Source organism: Heliangelus exortis, chromosome 2 (assembly GCF_036169615.1).
Source record: "Heliangelus exortis chromosome 2, bHelExo1.hap1, whole genome shotgun sequence".
Classification (NCBI taxonomy): Eukaryota; Metazoa; Chordata; class Aves; order Apodiformes; family Trochilidae; genus Heliangelus; species Heliangelus exortis.
In genome coordinates, this window is record NC_092423.1 from 51,194,610 (window position 1) to 51,216,826 (window position 22,217).

The window sequence follows — 22,217 nt, forward strand, 5'->3', positions numbered from 1 at the left end:
CCCCTGCCCCTCCCTGCGCGCCGCTCGGGACCCCGCCAGCCGCGCCGCTCCCCGCCGCGCCCCGCCCGCCAGCACTCCCGTGCCTGTCGGCTCCGCGCATGCCCGCACTGCCCTCCAGCCCCTTCCTCCGCGGCGCCTGCGCGGTCCCCTTCGCCGGCCTGTGTAAGGGGCCGGGGGTGTGAGGGTGGTCGGGGTTTCGGCAGCGTGGGGGTGTGTGTTGTTCCCCCGGCAGATCTGGGTCATCTTCCCTTCAGCACCGGTCCCTCTTCTCCTTCCGGAGGTTCCTGCGGGTGGTTTGAAGTTTTTACCGCTGTTTCCTACCCGCGCTCCCGATGCGGCTGTAACCGCCCGGCATTGAAGGGGAGGAGGCAAGAGCGCGGGGCGGGGAAGGGGGAGGGCGGCCTGGAGCTGTGCGGCTCGTCTTTACCGAAAGCTCCGGTTCCTGCGGCCCCCTCACGGGGAAGGGGCGGGCGGGAAGGGGGAAAGCGTGAACTGAGGCTGCAGCTGCCTTGCTGCGTGCGGCTCCTGCGCGGTCCGTGCCCCGCGGGCACCCGCGCTCGCCCTGGGGCGGCTTCTGTCTCTGTTTCTTGGACTCTGGGCGTGGGGAGCGAGGGAAGGAAGGAGCCTGAGGCCGTTCCAGGACCCACAAGCCCCTCGCACCCGTGGAAGGGAGGAGGGAAGAGTGAAGCAACCTTTCCCCCCCCCTCCTCCCTGTTAAGGCGTTTCGGTACTGCAGCAGGCTGGCCTGCAGGTAAGGCTCTTTGGGGCCCGGGAAGAGGAGGGTGGGGGCCGCAGTGGGGGTTGGGGAAGGGTGTCAAATACATATAAACCCGGACGGGGCGGGGAAGCAGGGTGGGAACCCGGTTCTTCGGGTTTAGGGAAGCGGGGTGGACACGGCGGCTCAGCCGGGGCTCCCTCAGGTGGGTGAACAGAAAGGGAAACGGCGGCGGCGGCGGCGTGGGGCGGTGGTGTGCGGCCGCCTGCTTTGTGGCCGCTGTCAGACCTGATGCGGGCGGACAAGGGGAAGCCGGGACCGCCCGAGCCCTTCCGGCGGGATCCCATCCCTCATCCTTGGCCCTGCGGGAAGGGGCCGTTCCCGCCTCGGTGCTGAGTTGGAGGCGGCGGAATGAGCGGCGAGGAAGAGGGGAGAGAGAAAGGAAGAGGTCGTGAAATCACAGCTGTGTGTATTTCGGTGGCTTTCTCTCTCACGCTTCCTCCGAGCATGTTAACTGCAGCTTCGCTGGTTCTGAGAGCAGCAGGGCGTGCCGCCTCCGTGCAGAGTTATAGATGGGGTTCAGTCAGGCTTTCTGATGCTTAGTCGGACATGTATTCTTGGTATATCCTGCTGCTGTAATTGCATAGAGACTGACTATGATGACAAGAGATGGGCACGTTTTTGACTTTGGAAGCAGGCAGAAAACTGGTCTGGGCTGTGATTTGCTCCGTATCGTCCAAGTGGTTTCCAGGCTGAATCCTAGGGTGATACTTTGAAGGACAGTGTTGTGCATTTCACTGATAATAAACACGTGCTGTAGCTGAAGTGGTGTTACATTCAGTTTCACTGATCCATGTAGTGACTCATTTTAGAGAGAACTCTAGCCATTTTTGGCTAAGAATGAGGATGGGTCCTAGGATCAGTTTAATCCCCCTAAAGTGTCAGTGTTAGCATCCAGTATCTTTGGAGGTGCATGGAGATTTTTTTGTTGTTTGTTTGTTTTGATTTTGGTGATAAACTTCCTGTAAGATTAAATCAGCATTTCTCTCGAGAGTTCTTCAAACATTCCATGTGTCTTGGGTGTAAAGGGATGTGCTTAAATGTATTTGGGCCCAGAAACAGTTAGCTTCTTCTAGCCAGTATATCTTCCAGATATACATCTGCCTCCTTGGTTAATGTAATTGCTTGGTGATGATGTAAGAAGAGATGAAAGGCACTCTAGCAGTACAAAATAGTTTGACGTACATGACGTGCTTTTTCCATTGTTCTGTGCTACTTGCTTTCGGAGGTGTTTACCTTAGATTGTGAAGTCAGTCTTACCTGAACGAAATTACTGGCACAAGCTGAAAACTTCTGAGTAGAAGGCAGTTGAGTGAAAGGGTAAGTTTGTTGCATCAGAATCTCTTTTGAACTGATTCCAAAGGAGCTCTTCTTTAAATGACTCTCGTCATAGAAGACACATGACACATAACACACATGAGCTTTTGGAAAGTTCTGTTTAAACAGCAGTAGGGATCTGTAGAACATCTTAAGGTCTAAACTTCCATGTAGTGCACAAGTTATCTGCATATATGTGAAAAACCATAGATATATTAATGAATATCTCTGGTACATAATGTTGGCAGAGGATTAGACTCCAGTAACCGATTTCTTATTGTGTTGTAGGTTGTGTTTGAAAAATCCTGATGTGAAGGTGTGTGATGATGCTTATGGGTCAGTACAGTTTGATAGTGTTTGAAAAAACGAATGTTAGAGCTACTTTCTGAGAAAGTAATAAAATATATTATCTTGAATATCTGGAAGTGAGGTAACATGTAAGTGTATGTAATGGACAGATTGTGTTTATGCAGTACATGTCCTTCAGAATGTAAATACTGTTCATATTTTTTTTGTATTGGACATGGAGCATTAGAGTTGCTCTGAAGAAAGAGGTGAAGGAGCATCTCCCAAAGGGTCAAGTGATAAAAAGTGTTCAAGCCCACCAGCCTGTTACCACAGTAGAGGGCTGCTCAGCAGGAAAGATGTCAGCTAATCTGGGAAATGGCAGGTAGAGAAAGCTCTGAGTGGTACCTAGGAGAATTTGTCCTGCTTGCTTCAGTAATTTGTCTTCATTGTACTGTAACCGTAGCAGTAGTAGACAAGAGTGTAGGAGTGTACTAAATATTAAATTGGTAATGGAAAAAATATCTTAAATAGTTGCAGCTTGTTACTGAATGTGGGTTGTTACCATGGGACTCTCTGTTTGTTTAATTTAAAAAAAAGGAGCCTCAATATAGTAGCAGTGTTTTGGTTTGGTTATTTTTTTTAATGAGTACTGAACCATGTTTAGCCAAATGGCAGAAAGAATACTCATTTTGAAGAAGCTGACATTGTAAAAACTGGTTATTCTATTTTATTATAAACACTTATTGAGGATTCTTGTGACTTAGTTTTTTGTTACTCATTCCTGTCACTTTTCATGGTGCTTATTATAGTACTGTCATTTCCTCATATTTTAAATCAGTCTTTGATGTCTTAGTTTGTTCCTGGATCTTTAGCATTTATGGTTGGAGTGATTCTGTAAAGGTACCAACTGTTTTAAACTGCTTCACTGAAGCCTACACATGATTTACATTGTTCCCCAAGATATCCTCTGGTGAATGACCCTCGTAAGAGCATTGCAGATGCTTCTTGTCATTGATGACAATATCATGCATATAATATTTTATTTTGTGGAGTGATATCTCCAAGTGCAGATGTTAACAGCTTGCTAGCAGAGAACTCCTACTTGCTAAAGTAAGTGCCGCTGCATGATGTTGTCTTGGAATTTTGGTAATTTCCAGATACTGAGGCTGGTCACCAAGGATAGCTTGGTGGATCTGTAGATGACTGGTAGTTCTACAGGGCTGTAGGGTGCATTGGTACAGTTACTGTCTTGCATTGTTTTAAAGTTTACAGACAGTAACCAGGCACGGTTACACTTTATGGCTCTATCAAGCAATACCTTTGCAGAGTGTGTGGTGGCTTTTTGATGGTCTTAACTGGTGACCTTCTGTTCTTCTGTAGCTTCCTAACACCAGCAAACAGGAATTGTGGAAGTTCCAAGGAACTGTAGGAATTGTAGACATTACAAGACAATTATATTTCTCAGATTTTAAAATGGCAAACTGCAAATACACTGCATTAGAGGGGTAGGTTGTGCAATTGTGTGTTTGTACTGGATTAACTGTTGGCTATCCAAAGAGTAGCTTTTTTCCTCAAGAAGCTGACCCGAGCTTGCCTGCTGAGAGCAGAAACTTTGTGCTAGTGGTTTCTGAAGTGAGCCATGATTAGAGATGAACATTTTTTTTTTTTTTAAATGGAAACCCTATTCATGAACTGGAATAACTTTGCCTCCATCATAGTGGTAAGCACTGTAATCTTTTGGCAGACAGTAATTATATGCCTTTCTCAGTCTTTGCTTTTTTTCCTTTAATGTTAGGCTCTTTTACTCATATTAGCAGCTCTTTCTTGCAGTGGCTCTAGTTTCATTTAGTCTTTTTCTGAACAATGTTATTCTAAATTTGCCCTTAAAATTTTTGCATTAAACTCTTGTTTATTTCTCTCTCTCATGCCTCACATGCTCCTTTGTTGGGTTATCATCATCCTGTGATCATACAGCTCCTTTTTCCTTCTCAGGTGCCTTTGGGCTGATGGACAGACATATAAATTCCAAAGAGCATGTCCTTGTATAGGGACATTCTTCTGGGGAAGACACTTATGTTAAAATTATGCAAGACTAACTCGAGAAATGTATTTTTGTGCTATGTCATTTGTTTCTGTGTCTTCATTACAGTTTGCTTTGACAAAGCACTTAAGGCTAAGCAAATAACACTGTGATTTCTCAAGTTACTCTTTTTGCTGCTTGTCATATACAAATGCTACTTCTGCTGTTTTGCAGTAATAATACCTCTGGCTTGTTTATAGCTTTGTGTTGCTCATGTGTTTCATGAGACAGTTCTTTAAAATTGCTGGTTTGGTTTTCCACTGTTCTTCTGAGCACACTCACTTGATTCATGGGTATGGAAGCTTCCATACCTTCATGAGCAGCATTCATTTGTTGAAGTGAAGAGCAAGTGTTCAGTGAACTTAAAGTATATTTTAGATTCTTCAGTGTCAACTCCCATAATCATTTTATGGCACTCCTGCTTCTTACACCTTTCTTTTTAGGTATCTGAGAAAACTTTAGCAGTTTTCATTATGTTTCACAAGTACAGTTTTTAGTGTATTTGAAATGTGTGGAAGTGTCAAAAATCAGAATGAGTTACAGATGTTTTGTTTTATGACCAACCCATGGTTGGTTTGCTGAGGAGGATTTTTTTTCTCCTGCTTTTTACATTCACCCTCCTTTAAATATTAATGTATTTCTAACATGTATTTGTCCACATAACTTTCATTCACAATGTTCCCTTTGCTCACTGGCTTCATTGCCTTTTTGTTCCTGTGCAGTTAGTTACAAAGCTAACTTCTTGTGAAGTTAGCCACTATTTTAAATTGGAACAACCTTATAACTGAAACTGATCACAGACTATTACTATGTAGTCTGTAAGATCCTTAGGTTTTGTTGAGAAAATGGTTAGTGCTATGTCTTGTTTGTTAAGAGACAGAATTTCATAATGAACCTAGGTGTTTATGTGCTCTAATACTGTGAAATTAGGCCAAGATTAAATTTTATAATCAACAACTTTACTATGTTATGTGTTGCTATGATTGTTATGCTGTGTGTTATGCCAAAGATACGTGTTTCCAGCAGCAGGGGCAGTTAGGGCTGCTCCAGTGGTCCACAGAACCTCCTTTATGGTCCACTGAATTCAGATGTTTAAAGGTGTGTAGCAGATAAAAACACTTACGTTTGCAAGTAGACAACCGAAATTGCAAGAAACTGGATATTATGGACAAAAGGTGCAACTCTTTCCTGGTATTAAAGTAGCTTACTACTTTAAAGGTATAAATTGATATTTTTGTGGCTTTGGACTAGAAATGCAGGTGCTGCTAGATTATATTCCAGCGTTAATTAGGAAACTATGAGGCAGGTTTTAACTGCCAGTGGCTCTAGAGCTTGTTTCTGCACAGGTGAATTTTGATTCTCTTGTGGTGTTACTTGGAAGATAAAAGGAGAGTTTCAGTCTGTTTATTTATAGCCTGTTCACACTGTAGTATCTGAATGCCTTGCGTGTATGTGATGCCAAACACAATGGCGTAGACCCAGGCATCAGAACAGGTGGTGCCATTGAAGGTGGTGAGTGATAGGGCCTTAAACTGTAGTGTAGCTTCTGTTTTACATAAAACAGGTCACTCTCTTTTCTAGGAAGCAAAAAAGAAACAAAGAGAACCTTTAGTAAGAAGATAATAGGAAGAAAGGTAGACAGCAAGGACTAGGGGAAGGGATTAAAATTATATAGGCCTAAAGTGAAGGCTAATGAGAGAGGGAATTTGGGGGATTTCCTGACAGTTCTTCTGGTTTGCTTGGGGACTTCAGACACTTCAGCTTTTTGGAGTGAAATAAAACAGGATGTCACTTCAGTTGTGTAATACAATGTGTATCCTGGCCCACAGTAAGAAATAAACATGTAATAAATGTGACTCAGGAATTCTGAAGCAGATTATAATGTACTTTCCTTTTATCTTTTATGGTTTAGGAAAGCCAGTGTAACAAACTGTTCTTTCTGTGGTTGTGTTTTGTTTTCGGGTTCTCTTTAGTTATTTTGTGTGAAAATTCTAATGTTAGGCATATGATTTCTTTTACAACATTCAGCAAAATACTTTTTTCTATAATTAGCAGGTTATGTGAGTGAAGCACATGAAATATGTCTGCATGCATGGAAAATATTTGTCTCCTAGTTTTCTGAGAAGAAACATCATAATACACTTGATTTCAGATTGATTAGTCTAGTAGCAATAGTACCAGATTTTTTTTAGTGCTGAACTGTGTAACAAGACATGAAATACTCTGGCGTAGATCATCTCAATTGAAAATTACATGGAATGGAAGAAATTGTGACATGACTCTTGAAGGAATTTTAAAAGATCTTATCGAAGAAAGTTTATATTGATGTTTATTTTCAAAGCTGGCAGCAATAATAATTATAGATTCATATAAACTTTTATTTTGGAAGGAACCTCCAGAGGCCACCTTTTTCCCAAAGTGTGGACATTTAGAGCAGGCTTCAGAGCCTTGCCCAGTCAAGTTTTGAGTATCTTCAGGGCTAGACTTTTCACAACCCCTTTAGGCCACAGTTAACTACCCTCTGTCCTTCAGCCTCAGGGTTCTCTATTTGCACAGGATTCCTGTTGGAAATGTGGGTGCTTTAGATTTGCATTTACCTTTGCTGTTCCCTACAATTCCCTAATGCATGTGTTGGTGAGGCTGCATCTCAAGCTTGCATTCCTTCTCCTTGCTGCTCTGAGTGCTGACTGACTGCTGGACTGCAGGACCTTGCATCCTTCAGGGGTGATACTGCTCTGTCTGGCCTGGACAGATGACTTCTGGCAGCATCAAACCAGATTTTGACTGCTGCTGTTTCCTCTCCAAGCCTTTCTCACTGGTACAGCTTTATTTTCTGTCTTTTCAAGAGGGCTCTTATTTCAAACATTTCTTTAGTTACTGTCTAAGCGGCAGGCAAATATTCTGCCAGACAATTTTGCATTTTTTTATTAACACACCAATTGCTTTTGTCATATTTGTAGTTATCCAGACTGCTTTTGACAAGGGTGGGATTTCCAAGTATCCTCCACTATGTCCCCTGCATCACTAAGCAATGGCTCTACGGTTTAGTCTTTCTTTCACTCCTGGTATCCTTATGGTAGCCTTTTTTTTTTTTTTTTTTTTTTTTTTTTTTTTTTTTTATAGTATCCTTTCAAAGCTAGGCTTTGGCTTTACTAACTCCTCCTAGTAGGCAAAGACAACACCTCTGTATATGTTCTAGGTAGTCAGTCCCCGCTTTCTCTTTTTTTGTTTGGGTTTAGTCAGGAGTTCTGTGCTAGGTGGTAAGTGTGGCAGATGGCTGGAAGGGATGCCACTCTTCCCATCCTCCTGTGACTTTGGCTGAATTGTGCTACAGTGAAACTGAGATGAAATGTTTCTTGCTCATTTAAAGCATGAGCATCTTTTTTTTTTTTAATTCGCTACTCTGTGTATATACATTAGTACTTATTGCCTGTCTAAATATAGCTACAGTAAAAATAGCTGTATAACCTAATATGTTCAGTTCCTCAAATCAATCAGCCAGCTGAGAGAATCTTGCTGCATTAACAAGCTGAATTTAGTTATCTATTAGAAGTGGCATGTTGTCTGCAGTGCCCACAAATGCAGTTCAGGCCTATGGTATGTGCAGTTATTCTGCAGTTTTAACTTAGGTGGTAGAGATTTAATTAAGAAATGCAACCTTTAACATACAAAGTAAAAGAATTTTGCATGTAATGACCTCTTCTAGTGGTCACTAGTGCTTACATGAACTTATCTATTGCGATATAATTTTTTTTTTTTTTCCAGTATATAGCCTTGTGAAAATCTTTTGTAGGAGGGTGTTGCTGCATGTGCTAATGCAGCTTCTACTTTGTGCCATATCTGCCTTTCATTTTTGAAGACAGCCAGTAAGAATTAACCGAAGAAGAATGCAGATTTTTGAAGGCATTTCTTCTGAATGTGGGCAGCAACCTGTAGCTCTTACCTTGAGCCATTGCCACACAGATCTCCAGTCTGCTTTCTCTATGTACATATAGATAGATATATTGATAGACATTACTCTGAGTGCATTTGCTTACTTGTTTTTAAGACTAAGAGGGCAGTAAATGTAAATGGAATAGAAGTGGCAGTGCTTCTGTCAGACCTTATCTCAAGAATCTCCCTTCACTCTGAGTCTGAGATCTAATGCCCTTCTGCCAAGATCTGTCTCAGCCTCTTGTAACAGCAAGGCTGAAATCTTGTTTCTTCCTGAAAGGGTGCTATTACTTAACACCAGAACTAAAGTCAAAACAAACAACAACAGAATTGTGTTGTCAGGGAGTAACAAATAAATTGCATCGTGAGCCACAGGCAGATAATAAAAACACTCCCTGGCAGGTGAGTTCTGTGTGTTGGTCCAAATGACTGTATTTTATCCAGACACTCCTCAGTGCACAATGAATGAGCCGCCGCTGGAGAAATGGATGGATTCCAGCAGGGTAATTGTGTCCCTGTTTCCCCATCAGGAATGTGTTCATTACTGCACAATAGAAATGCATCTTCTCTGGCTCCTTAAGGTACTGTGGTATCTACTCCTCATCTGCAAACACTGCAAGCTCTCCTTTCAGAGTGGAGCTGTGCACCTGCAGTATTGAGTGTGTTTAGTTCTGGCCTCAAAATAGCAACTGGAAATGAAAAAGATTATTGTATAGTTGTTATCTGTCCTCCTAAGGAGGAGAACATTTAGTTTAAAGTCTTTATTTTCTTTTCTCTCAGCAAATATTCTGTTTCCCTTGTCTGAGCACATAAAAACTTGTAAAATACCTGCAGAGTTTGAAGCAGAATAAATTACTTACTTCCTGCAAGGAAAGGAGAGAACTAGTAGCACAAAGTTGGGTGTAGAAGGGGAGAAGTGTAGAAGCTAAAATATAGGAGGTGAGAGGGGGAGCTATGGTGTAACTTGATCTTCAAGTGCTGGAAAGTACCCCAATATATTTTGTCTTTGTGATTGTTGTATAAAAATAGTAAAAGTAAAAATGGTGCATGCACAAAAATAGCAGTCACTTCTCTTTTTTTTCCCCTTTGATTAAAATGTAAGGAATTATTGAATGTTTGCTGGTTAGTCCCAATAGGAAAGATAGTTCTTGCACTGTTTTTTTTTTTTCACAAGGGTAGTCAGTCATAGTTCTCTTCTTTTACATGAAGAAACTTTTGTTCTAAAAGGTATTTTCCCAAGCCATGTGTGGGACACTTATCTTGTTTCTTTCAAATAGCTGGACTACCACCAAATTCTAATCTAACATTTGGAAGGACCTAGAAGTCTGAGACTAGGGTTTCCTGAGACTATTTGAAGAACCTAATTTAGCTTGGGGTTTTTTGAGTAGTGTTTTGCTGTCTGTGGCTGTATGTATTATATTTTAGTTTGGTGATGTTTTTTTATATTCTTGCAACTGATAATGGAGGTTTCTGGAAGTAAGACTAAGAGGGTACTTGATGTATTACTCTGGGAGCACAATGTTAGTGTGTTTCTCTGTTTATGTCCTAAATTAAGACTCTTAATTAAGATTAAGCAAATGAATGTTTGTCTATAAATGTTCTTAATTCAACTATCGTAAAACTTTTAATGAAAGCTGCAATCTTCTGCTAGTTGAAGTTGAATGAGAACAGCTGTATTAAATGTAACCCTGTCTACCTGCTGGATGCTCTGAAAAGTTTGTCTGCTAAATCCAGGGCTCTAATGATCATTTAAGTTTCATTCCTGAACCTGTTGTTGCCTACAGGTTTTCTTCAGGCTCTTAAAATTAAATTAATACTCATTTTTGGGCGTTATGAAAAGTAGACAGGGTATGTATTTTTGTCATTGAGCTAGGAGCAGTTGACAGTTGTGCATAACTTTGAAGCTCTATGTAAACTGATGGGTTCTGCTCAGTAGAAAAATGCTGTGTGCACCTTGTAGGATGCTGTGGTGTTCTATAGAGCTGCCATAAGATTTTGTGATTTCCTAGAAATACAGCCCCTGGATAAGTTTGTCTCAGTGGCATGTCGTTTTCCTGAGCATTGTGTAGCTAAGGAATTGGAAAATTTATTATACTTAGGAGCATGGATTTGTTTTTAATTCCAGATGTCTAATCTGAGCTTTTTTTTTTTCCCTCTTTGCAAATACAGAACCAGAGAATAAAAATGGGAACTCCTGGATCAGGGCGGAAGAGAACTCCAGTGAAAGACAGATTTTCTGCAGAAGATGAAGCTCTGAGTAACATTGCCAGAGAGGTTTGTTGATTTCAAATTGTCTTTAATTCAGAAATAGGGAAGAAAATAATCTCATTATCCAAACAGTTAAAATTTTAAGCTGTTCATCAAAAAGTGTAATTAGCAAGAAATATAATAATTAATACAAACTAAGTATTTTCTATCAGTAAATCACATTTACTGAAGTGTCACAATGAAACTATGATCAGTGTACCTTCACAGGTTCACACATAATCCTATCAGATATTTCTACTGATAGTTCTATGGTCAGCTAAAGATAAATGTGAAATCCAGTTGCTATTTCAGGTCTAAAACAAAAAAAAAAGTCACATCTATTCCTTTACAATACTTAGTATTCTTAAGTAGAGTGTATTATAGTGTATATGTTGAATGAGTAATAGTCATTATTAAAATATATTTGTAGTATATTCTATTTCAATTGTTCAAAGTCACATTTCTGTCAAAATGAGCATAATATGTGCCCTATAGCAGGACCTTCTTAACAGAGTAGCCACTAGAGAAATAGAGAGCTAAAGGTAACCATCCAAAAATGCAATTAACAAGAAGTTGATACAATGGGGAATTTTTGTCCCACAGGATATAGGAAGGAGGCAGCTGGAATTTAGTCTTACAGGCTTCTATTTGGACTTTTTTTTTTCTGGGAGGAAATGCTGTGACTTGGAAACAAAAGCCTTAGTACTATTTGTATCCAAGTGGATACAGAAGCTTTGAGCTATACTGTCTGCAGAGCTGCACACCTTAGTTGACAGAATGCAGATTTTGATAGGCCTTGTAGTGGAAATTGTTGTCCATATATGTGTGTGTATAGTATTATACATATGTGTGTATGTAAGACAAAATAAGGTAGGTGATAGGTCTTGGGTAGGACTATGAATTTTCAAATGTAGCCATCACAGACTATAGGCATGGGAAAGTCTCTGTCAAAGAAAAATTTTTGTGTAGTTGGTGGCCTACCCAAAAACTACACCAAATCTCTGGAAGTTCTCACTGTACCAGATACACTTCGTTGGGGACTTTGGGTTATGTACTGTCTCACTCAACAAGTTTCACATCCCACTTTTTGGCAAAACAGCTTATGAAGGAGAAGGAATCTGGCTTGAAATTTATACTAAATGTTCTCTGCATGTTGCCAGTTAAGTGGCATCAGCTTGTTCATCAGGATGTGTCAAAAAAAGTGGTATCTTCCTTTTGGTACCAACAAACATCTGCTTTCTGGTGAAGAACTCTTTGCTACTGATCCACTAGATTAATTCCTATATAGTAATTTTTTGCCCCAGTTGAGTCTGATGAGTCAACGTTTAATGGAAGACAAGGACACTATCACAGGATCTGAGTGTCTTGGTCAAACAACTGCCTGTGAGACTTTTATTTTCTCCATCTTTTCTCTGCATCATAAAACTTCACCTGTTGGTTGTCTCCTTCCCTTCATTTCTTGTAGTATTAGCACTTTTAACATTCAGAGTTCTTTTGTATCTCTTCCTTGTAGGAGTCTGCATCAAAACAAACTCTTCTGCAATGTTTCTGCACTTAAAAAGGCACAGGTGTGCTAAAACATCAGTAATGGAGTGAATTAGTTTTTTTCCAAGAACAACTGAGTTACCAGAAATCTTTCATGTGGACTCTGTATTGTATTGTGTTAGTCTTCCTGTGCTCACTGAAACTGAGGTAGAATTAAGTATCCAGGGACAGGGATCTGTGTATGCTTTTCTAGAAGCAATGCACTCCCCATATTATTCAGTATCTTAAGTGAGATTAGTTGTAGCTGTTGAGTTTGGAAGTCTTACCTTGGTACAATGGAGAGAATTAAAAATTTGCTATGTTTGTTTCAAAAGCTGTGGGAACAGGTATAGGAATATTGTCCAGGTGTTCCCTGCAAGGAGAAAAGGAACTGAGTAAATGCACCCAAGTACAATAACGTGGTACATTTGCAATTATATAATTCTGATTATAGCAATGTTAATTTGAAGTCAGCTAAATCTTATTTAAAAATAATTTTTTAAAAAATTACAAAATATTGTCTCCTGAAAATTTGCAGAGTTACTTGATACTACCTTCTCATTGTTCCTTTGGTAGCTGTTGTAATGGATTCTGAGGCTGTTACTTGTCTCAGATTGACAAATAGAAGCTGGCTGGTATGGAAGACCCTGTTTTCTGTCCTATGGAAAGTTCTGCCTTTCCAAATAATAGGGATTGTCTTGTGCAGCTTTGGACCCCTCCCATGGTTAGGTTCTTAGGCAGGAGTCCTTTTTGTTTGGCAAATAATTAAATACAATTTTTTCTTATACTCAAGGTTAAATTCACATTCTACACTGTATACAGCTAATACAATCTCAGGTTCTGTTTTTCCTGCATTCTTGTGGAGATTCTCTGCTTATAAAGCTGTTTTGTTGACAGCGCATCTTCAGCTGGCATATGCTTCACTTGTCTTTAATTTATAGACAAATTGTTGTGTTAATTTTAAATATTCAGCACTAACCTGTTGTCACCAGGCATTTCTTATCATTACTTGAGATCTCATTCTCCAAGACCAGCCTGATCTGCAGGAGCAGACAGTTCAGTCACTTGTGTTCTTCTGTTGACTTCAGTTCAAGCTTAAATACAATGAATGTCATGCCAGAAAGTGAGAAGAGTCTGACTCGTGTCATCTTATCAGCCTCAACCCAATAAGCAGCAGTTTGAAGGGACCATGAGGATTTACCTTTCCTATCCTGTCTTTCTGCACTTGCATCAGCCACCTTTCCATTTTATTTTGTGCTTAGGAAACTTCTATGCTGAATCTGAGCAAATTAATGAATTGCCTCTACAGTATGAAAATTAAAACCAAAATACTATGGCTTTCTACTGAATTCCTTCTCACAAGCAACGGGAAAGAGGAAGATTACTGTCTCTACTACAGAGTCAGATATTAGCCTTTTCCTTGCTTATCACAGAGGGGAACTTTTACCATATCAATTCTGTGTACTAGTGCCCTTCTTACATGGGTGAAGAACTTGGTCATTGCTGTGGAGAAACAAAGAAAAAATGTATCAGAAAGGAAATACACCTGACTGAATCTTCCGATGGCATTCAAATTAAGATATTGTTATTTTCTCCTTTCTGCATTATTTCTTGCCAAAAATATGTTGGATTTAAGTGAAGAACTAAATGTTAATTTCGGAAGTTGAGACAAAATGGCTTGAAATGCTTAAAAGATTAAAATTAAGTAAGCAGACAGTTTCCTAAATTGATGTAAATTGCTGTTAGCAATTGCTTTTTAGATGAAAATGTCACCTGTGGTGGAAGGAGAACATTCTTTTGCCTGTGTGTTTACTACAAATGCAATAAAATAACCTAATTAAAGCTAATACTGCTTCAAGGTGGTGCGTAGCTTAACTGCTTGAAAACAGCCAGGATCATCATATTCCTCTAGAATGAAATGCTGTTTATGTAGATGCAGGAAAACATTACTCTTATTTTGCATGTAACGCTTTTTGGTACCTATTTTGAAAATAAGAATTCTAGAACTTGGCAGCTAACAGATTCCTTTGTTTTGTTACTCGTACCAGAGGTAATACGTAAAGAACTACAGTTACGACACCTGCTTTTAAATTACATATTTGTCCTTAGGATATGAGGGGAAAGATAGGGAGTCGTATGAGTGTTTATATGTAAAAATGGTATTTACAGATTTAGTTATTAATTAGTCCTTTATCAGTCCTTTTTTTGCTTATCCAAAACAAGTCTTGAGGGCCTCTTCCTAGGAAAGTAGTAGGTTTTTTTCTACCCAATCTCATGTTAAAGATCTCCTCTGTAGTCTTCTGCTCTTTCTTGATCATTTCTCTGTATAAATCATATGCAGATCTGTTGTATCTATACCTTGTGGGTTCTTGTTGCCCCATGGAATGTATAACTAAGATTTCTTAACATTTTAGCCACCAATGCAAGAGTCCTAGTATGGCTCTAACAGGTTTGTAGTTGTAGTGTTTAAGAAGATTGAGCTATTGCATTTCTTTTTAGCATCTGGAAGTTCCTTTAGAAATTTTAAAGTGTCAGACTTGCTAGACCTTGCTGTCTACAGCTTAATCTTTACGTCAGAAAAATAGGAATTTGGTATGTTGTATCACTTTTTAATAAGCTGTACTTCAATGAGATGATACTGTAGTATATCTTTATAATGAATAATATATTTTGTGTGTGTCTGGTCTAAAGTTAGTGTCAAGAATAAGGACCAATGAAACTTGATAAATCAAGACCAGTGGCCAGTATCTAGTGGGGTTTTTTGTGTTTTGTTTTCTTTTTGGTGCAAGCTGTCGAGAGCAACCTGTACTGACTCTAAAGCTCCTATAAGCAAGGAGTATTGATATATTTAGAAGGCTCTCCAATAGTACTTGAACTAGAAAAGCATTATAACAGGCCTGCATGTCCTTTTGCTGGTCTGTGTGTGTGTGTTTGTTGTTGGTTGGTTGGTTTTTCTTTAAAAAAAGTCTAGATTTTGTTTCTGTGCTACTTCTAGAGTCCAGATAGTTTCAGCTTTTCAACTAATGCTGTCATGGCACTCTGTTTCCCTTGGCAGATATTTAAACAGATATTTAAAGCAGATATTTCAACACCACTGAAGAATTTAATTTGTGAAGTGTTTACTGGTTGAAATTCAGTTTATAACTTCTTTGGACTTCCTTCAGTAACAGCAGAGTGAACATCAGAATCCAGAGAGAAATTTGTCCTTTTAAATTTTGGTTATATCTTTCTAATTACATAGCTATCAAAATATACAAGGGCTTGATTAATAACATGAGGTCTGCTCTTTAGCAGTTCTGCTGAGAAGAAATAATTACTCCATATGATGCCCTGTCAATTACTAATGCAATTTTTCTCTTGCTCTAAGGTTTGGTGAAGGAAGCCCAAGAACTGTGCTTTCAGTTGCCAACTTCTTTGTCTTGTTGAAATTTAATACTTTCTAAACTAATGTGATTGTTCAGATTAATAATTAATGTAATGCCAAGCAGTTTTTTACTAAAATGTTTCACTAAAAAGATACTTTTTTTCCTTCAATTTCAGAGAGTCATTTTATGACAGACATTTGCTCTTTTTTTATCAAGGGTTTAGTAAATTGGAAGAAATGGCGTTTGCTGTAGGAATATGGAAGATCGTGAGAGAGTGGTGGAATGTAAAAGTTAAACTGTTGAGTTACGCTCCCCTTTTCTCTTGAAGTGCAGTAGAAGGCAATTATTTGGAAGTACCATTATTCTGTAGGTTTTTCATCTTTTCATAAACCTATGGTGTGATAGTGGCAAAAGCAGGAAAACCAGTCCCTGGTGAAAGACACAATTCCATTGAATTTTAGATTGTTAAAAGGTTCTATAAAACAATGCTTTTTATGTTAGGAGTTTGGAATTTTCATCTGCTGTTGTTTCTCTCAAGTTTTTAATGAACATTAAGTAGACAACTGGAATTTTTGGTGGAAAACCTGTCTGCAGTGGTTTAATTCAAGAATTTAAGAGAATTTTCATTGACTCATTATTCAAACATGAAAAGAACAGCTTGTATTTTCCAAAAATATTAGCTTTATGTAAAAAATTGTTGCCTCAGTTAATTAACTGATAAAATTTGAGGTAGTATTTAGGATCTGTAAAATCATGTGCCTCTTTTTTGAAGAGGCTGGATAGAAAGTGGAAGTTAATAACCAGGTCTCACAAGCAGTGAATGAGATCCAACAGCTCTTTGCTACTGAAAAGAAGGGGGTATAGCTTCTGTTTGTCCTGCATCTCCCTTTTGCTGTGTCTGGTGTTTGCAAGATCCTTGTACAAGTCAATTCATTTCACTAACACAGAAAACAAAACTACTTATTGTTAACTTTCTGGTCTGGTAGCAAGTTCAGGTGGTGTGAAGCAGATTGTTAGTGCTGGAGCTGTGTCTAAGGAAGGTGATGGGAGTGTAAGGGCTTGAGTAGAAAGGTAGGTGAGTCCCTTTTGGTGTTGGTGAAGATGTAAGTTAGGTCTTTGGGAGCTGTAATCTTAATTTGTTTTGTCCAATTGGTTTGATTTTATGGTTGCTCTTTGAAGTAATTTGACTTCTGAATTTTATTTTTTAAATAGTTTGAAATTTTAGCAGAGCTTTTAAATATTGTGTTAGCAGCAGTTATTTACTATCTTCTGTTTTCGTTCTCTTTTGTTTTAATGCCTTTCTGTTGCAAGTGATACTGCAGCTGCATGCATGCCTGTTTACTTTGCATGGGCAAAGTCCTGTTAAAGTCCACAAGACATGAATTTTTACATTTAGTGACTGTCATGGTTTAACACTGTCCTGGCAATTAAACTGAATAACAGATGCTCTCTATTAATCCCCCTCTCCTCCCTGATAAAGAAAGGAGAGAGAATAAGGGAGACCAGACTTATGGGTTGGAAACTATATTACACAACTTTAATAAAACAGTAATGATAAATAGGAAAAAATACAAAATATATACAAATATACAAGAAAATGGATACCACATTCCTCCCCCCCTCTCCTCCAATAACTCTCACATCACCACTGAGGCTGCAGGGCAGCCCTGGGAAAGTCCAGGCTGGACTCCTGGAGTCAGCAGCAGTCAGGAGCTGGAGGCAGGAACACAGGGATTCAGGCTGGCAGGGATCAGAACTGCAGGCAGATGAACGGATGGAATCCTCCCAGGATGCCAAAGCAAACAGGGACAGGCGAAGAAGGGTAGCAGGAAGGGAAGGAAAAAAGGGGTTTGACCCTTGAGATCCCTCAAATTTATACTGAGTATGACGTGTATGGGATGGAATATTCTATTTGGTCAGTTTTGGCCATCTATCTTGTCCGTTCCTTCCCAAAGGAGGGATGCAGGTGTGACCTTTTTACTCCTTCTCTCCTTCTGGAGGGCAAAATGTTCCTCAGAGCTGAGCAGTGTCCTTGGCTCTGCACACCAGTCTCCAGCAGTAACTATAAACATCGAGCATTGTCAGTCCTAGAAGCAGACACTGACTGAGAAACTTGCTGTTAATTTCAGCAAGTGCAGCTGCTTACAAGAGACTTAGCTGAAAGCAAAAGTACAAGACAGAAAATTACCTTTATCCTGGCCCAAACCAGCCAAGTGACAATAATATTTCTGAACTCAGCTCTTTTATGAACATGTAGTTCTTTTGACTGGTACTGATATCTGTAAGGGCTTAGGTATTTATCCTTTCTGAAATTTCATTCCAAGGTGTCTCTTTTTTTTTACTGCTTATGTATTATAATATTAGAGTCTTAATGTGTTTTTGTGAAGAAGTTACTAAATTGAGTACCTAAACTGTTACACAAAAAATGTGTCTCTAACCTCCAGTGTTTCAACTTGCATGCAGGCAGAAGCCAGGCTTGCAGCCAAGCGGGCAGCCCGGGCAGAAGCAAGAGATATACGAATGCGAGAGCTGGAGCGACAGCAAAAAGAGGTAATGTAAATCAAAAATTATTGCAAATCTTTACTAAAATTCTAAAAGTTTTTTATTTCTGTACTTGCATCGGATTTTGTCTTTTTGTGTCTTCTGGCTGCATGCTGTTATTTTCAGCATCAGACAACTGTCATCCTCTCTCCCTCCCATACCCTCCTCTTTCCCCAGAAGTTGTACATCTGAAAGGATAACTTGCCTTGTACTTAACTGTGGCTAGCACCTCACAAAACATTAATCTGAATGTTCATTTTAAACTTCTTTAATAGTTACACTCGTGTTGTGGAAAAGAATCTGCTATGCGAAATAGGTTATTGTCACTCTTGTTTTCAAATGAAAAATAAAACATTTTTAACACGACTAAAATCTTGCTTTACAGGCAAAATCAGATTCTAAATGGTTTACCTTTAGCAAATGGAGTAAATTCAATAATAGTAATCAGAATTGGACAAAGCTTAATCTAAATGTTTATCATTAGCTATTTAAAGGTCTGCAGCTTTCAAATTGCAGCTTTCAAATTACAGCTTATTTGATTTTAAATGAGAAGATACGACAATGTCCAGAACTCAGATGTGCATAAATAATTTTGTATAGAGAATAGTTTTTAACTTCTATAACACAAAGTTTAATATCCTCTGGATTTATATAAATAGGTTTGTGGCTGAGACACCTGGTGACTTCATGGTTACTTAACACGTGACTTAACTCTTTGCCTGTTGTTGCTGTTCAAAAGGCCCTTTAAATATGGATAACTGACAGCACATGATAAATAATAAACATGATGGTACCCAAAATGTACACTCCCTAATGTGTAGGAGAAATAATTATGAAAAAGTAGAGAAAATTATTTTATTCTATTTTAATGTATTTACAACATTCTTAGTAACCTGATAATTTGGATATGAAGCCTTCAGACAATATTTTCCCATAAGGATTATGCTCAGTGTTGACAGTAAATACCTAATGTCAGGATCTTTATTTAAAAAAAAAAAATGGAATTAGGGTAATATTTATACATATGGTTATGTGTTATTCCGCAGATTTCTCCTAAAATTTACGTTTCTTGATGAAAAAAAAATAAATCTAGGAACTAGATTTTCAGCAGACTGATTATTTAATGGTTATTGCAATTGATTCAGGTTTTGACATTCCATGAAATTGAGAATATATTATTTAGCATGATTACATTCAAATCCATGTAAATGCTCACATTAGGGGGTTGCTGTGATGATAAAAAGTATGATTTACATAACATGTTTTTGCCTTCATTTATATTCTTCCTATTATTCCATACTTGCATTTAACTGCTGTAGGTATCTGATATTGTACTGAAGATAACATGGCAATTAGATTTTTTTTTTTTCTAAATTTTTTTTATTTAGGAATCTAGTCTTGTGTGGTGACTAATGTATATTGTAAATGGTTTGTTTTTGTTTTTACATTCTATAGTTTTCTCAGCATTCATATGATAGAAAATGGGCTCATATCCAGAAATGGATGGTAGGCTAAAACCACCTGTTGTGCATGTTTTTGCCACTCAGAAAGCTAACATAGAATCTGGAGGAAGTAATTTACTAATGGTTTGCTGTGTGCCATTTGAAAGTGTTTTATTACTGAAAACAATTACAAATGAACTATATATGGATGCGGGTATGCGGAGTATGCTTCATGGCAGCAAATGATAAACTATGAAATGAGATGCTATGCTTAAAATGAAGTGGGGTTTCTTTCCATCATATGCTGTCTTAAAGTTCTGAATCAATTTAAAGTGAAATTACATTACTCTCAGTCTAGGTAAACATATTTTCAATAGCAAATGTTTCTATTTCAGTGAATTTCTGAGGTTTGAGTTTCTTTTTGTTCCTTAGCAGACTTGCATATTATTTCCTCTGAGTTATGTGGCAAATGTTAGTCTTTTTACTGATGATTGCCAATTCAATGACTTCAAAAAGTAATTGCAAAAAGAAATTAAAAACAAAACAAAACAAAAAAACAACAAACAACAAACCAAACAAAACCAGAAAACACATCATACATCACTTCTATCCTTATACTTCTTGCTCCTTACAATCACTTCCTTCTGTGTAAATGAACAGTCAAATGATCTATCATTATAGACTAAGTGGAAATTAGTAGAGACAGTTGAGTTATAATCTGAGAAACCTTCTATTCAGTGGACTGCAGTGTTTCTTTAGAGAGCTCCTTTCCCAGCCTTCATGTACCTGTTAAAAGGTGCATGGGAATTTCTTGTTAGATTTTTAGGGAAGCATCCACTCTGACTGTTTTGAAACAAAAAGATTTAAGTAATAAATGCCAAGACTAACCACAGTTTCAAATAGTGAAAACTATCATGGCTGGTAACAAGCACTTCTGTTGGGAAATCCTTGAACTGCCACTATAGTTAGTTGCAAAAGTTGTGCTGACTTTATATTGTCTCTTTGCATAGCTGACATTTGCACATATATTAGTTCTCCTGTCAGAAAGACAGAACAACATAGGTGCCTGTTACCTCTTGATGGAACACATATTTGAGTGTTTTTTTGCTGGAGAGCAAGGGTTTCCAAACTGTGGAATACATGTTGCAGTTGTGAGCAATCACAGTTTGAAATTAATGGCACACAGTTGAATGCCACATATGTTTTTTTGGACTCCTAAGAAGCACTTGTACTTCAGCAGGTTTCTGAGCACTCCTTTTCTGGATCAGGAAATGTAACCTCTGTCTTCGATAAAGCACGTATTTCAAGCTTAATTTTTTAGAAATCAGGCTTGATAGCTCCCAGCAGCAGTTACCTGTTTACAAAGTGTCCTGTAGTACTTTTATCCTGAATATGCTCAACACTTAACATCTGTTTTCTATTTTCTGATTGTATGTCAGGAGGAGACTTTTTACCCTAGTAAATGACCTACAGAAATATACAGAAAATTTGATCAGAAGCTGAAGCTTTGCATAAGAGCATATTATTAGCCAGGGTGTTACACCAGCAATTAAGACGAGTCTTAATTGACACTAGAGAAGACCACAAAAATGTCAATATTAAATGAACCTTGACCTTTCCCCCCACCCACCCTTCTTGGGAAATAATTTTCTTGCAGAGTATTAACTAGGCCTCTTGAATAGTCACTAAATAATATTAAAGAAGTTAATATTTCCAATGATAATGTAGATAATAACCACATGACCATAAGCAGTATGAAAGCCAGCTTCAGACTTTAGATATCTGTCTATGATCTAGAGGCTGAGCTTTTAACTCTAAAGAGAAAGAACTGTCTTACAAACTTTGCTTTGTCATACAGAAAACTGTAGAAAGGTCATTTAAGGGAAGGATTTGAAATTTTAGAGCCCTGTTGTAGCTCTTAAATGTACGTGTTTAAAATTTAGCATATTCTTAGCATACTTTAATTAAAAATTGGAGAAGTTTATGGCATGTAAAGCGTTTTAATGTTTAATTTTAAATTAGTTGTATTTTTGGCCTGGTACGTCTTGCATACTCCTTTGCATGAGGCAATATGAACATTCCCTGATGTTTCAATAGAACAAAAGATACTAAGGTACCTTAGCTAGCTGTGTTCCTCAAGATTTTATTATTTTCACTGTCATCGTAAAGCAGAACTACCTATAAAACTTAGAATTGATCAGTTGGTTAAGAAGCTTTGTTCCTGTAATAGGGGAGACATCTCAAATATGTGTGAGGAAACAGAAAATGACCTCTTAAAACTTTTAAAATGTTCGCAATCTTACGTAGTAATTATATAGTAAATTTCTTGTACTATATACTATTTATTTCAAGTACTGTGTACTTGCCTTTTTGTAAAGCTTTTACACTTCTTTATTTTTAATTTCTCAGTTAAGAAATCCTCTACTTTTTTGTATTGATACAGTAATCAGACTGACTACTAAACACCAAATATTCATTTTATTAACCCTTCTTATTCACATCTCCTAATGCAGTGTGTTGTTGGCATACTTATCCAGATCAGATGAAATCACAGTTCTTCTGACTTGAGTGAGTGGAGTTGCCACGATAGGTTGTCTGAAGTAATACATAGCATTAAAAGTGCTAACAGCATGCTGCTCACCTTTTACTTTGTCTTTTTTTCTATGTTTTTTCTTTTCTATGAAATAACTCTGCATCTCTTCTTT

General features: G+C 38.3%; 1 protein-coding gene across 26 annotated transcripts in view; it reads left to right on the top strand.

Moving 5' to 3' along the window:
• Positions 1-50: 50 nt before the first annotated feature.
• The window catches only part of LRRFIP2 (LRR binding FLII interacting protein 2), a 53,212-nt gene continuing 31,045 nt past the window's right edge, over positions 51-22,217 (top strand). For 12 of the 26 annotated variants that reach the window (XM_071736115.1, XM_071736121.1, XM_071736112.1 and 9 more), the window contains exons 1-4: positions 474-751; positions 10,563-10,667; positions 17,993-18,079; positions 19,526-19,576. In XM_071736115.1, coding sequence (XP_071592216.1) covers positions 10,578-10,667; positions 17,993-18,079; positions 19,526-19,576 — 228 coding nt within the window. In that variant the 5' untranslated portion in view covers positions 474-751; positions 10,563-10,577. Of the gene's footprint in view, positions 163-280; positions 752-899; positions 921-2,634; positions 2,763-10,562; positions 10,668-17,992; positions 18,080-19,525; positions 19,577-22,217 lie in introns of those variants that run through there. The other 14 variants (XM_071736123.1, XM_071736125.1, XM_071736126.1 and 11 more) reach the window with 9 other exon arrangements.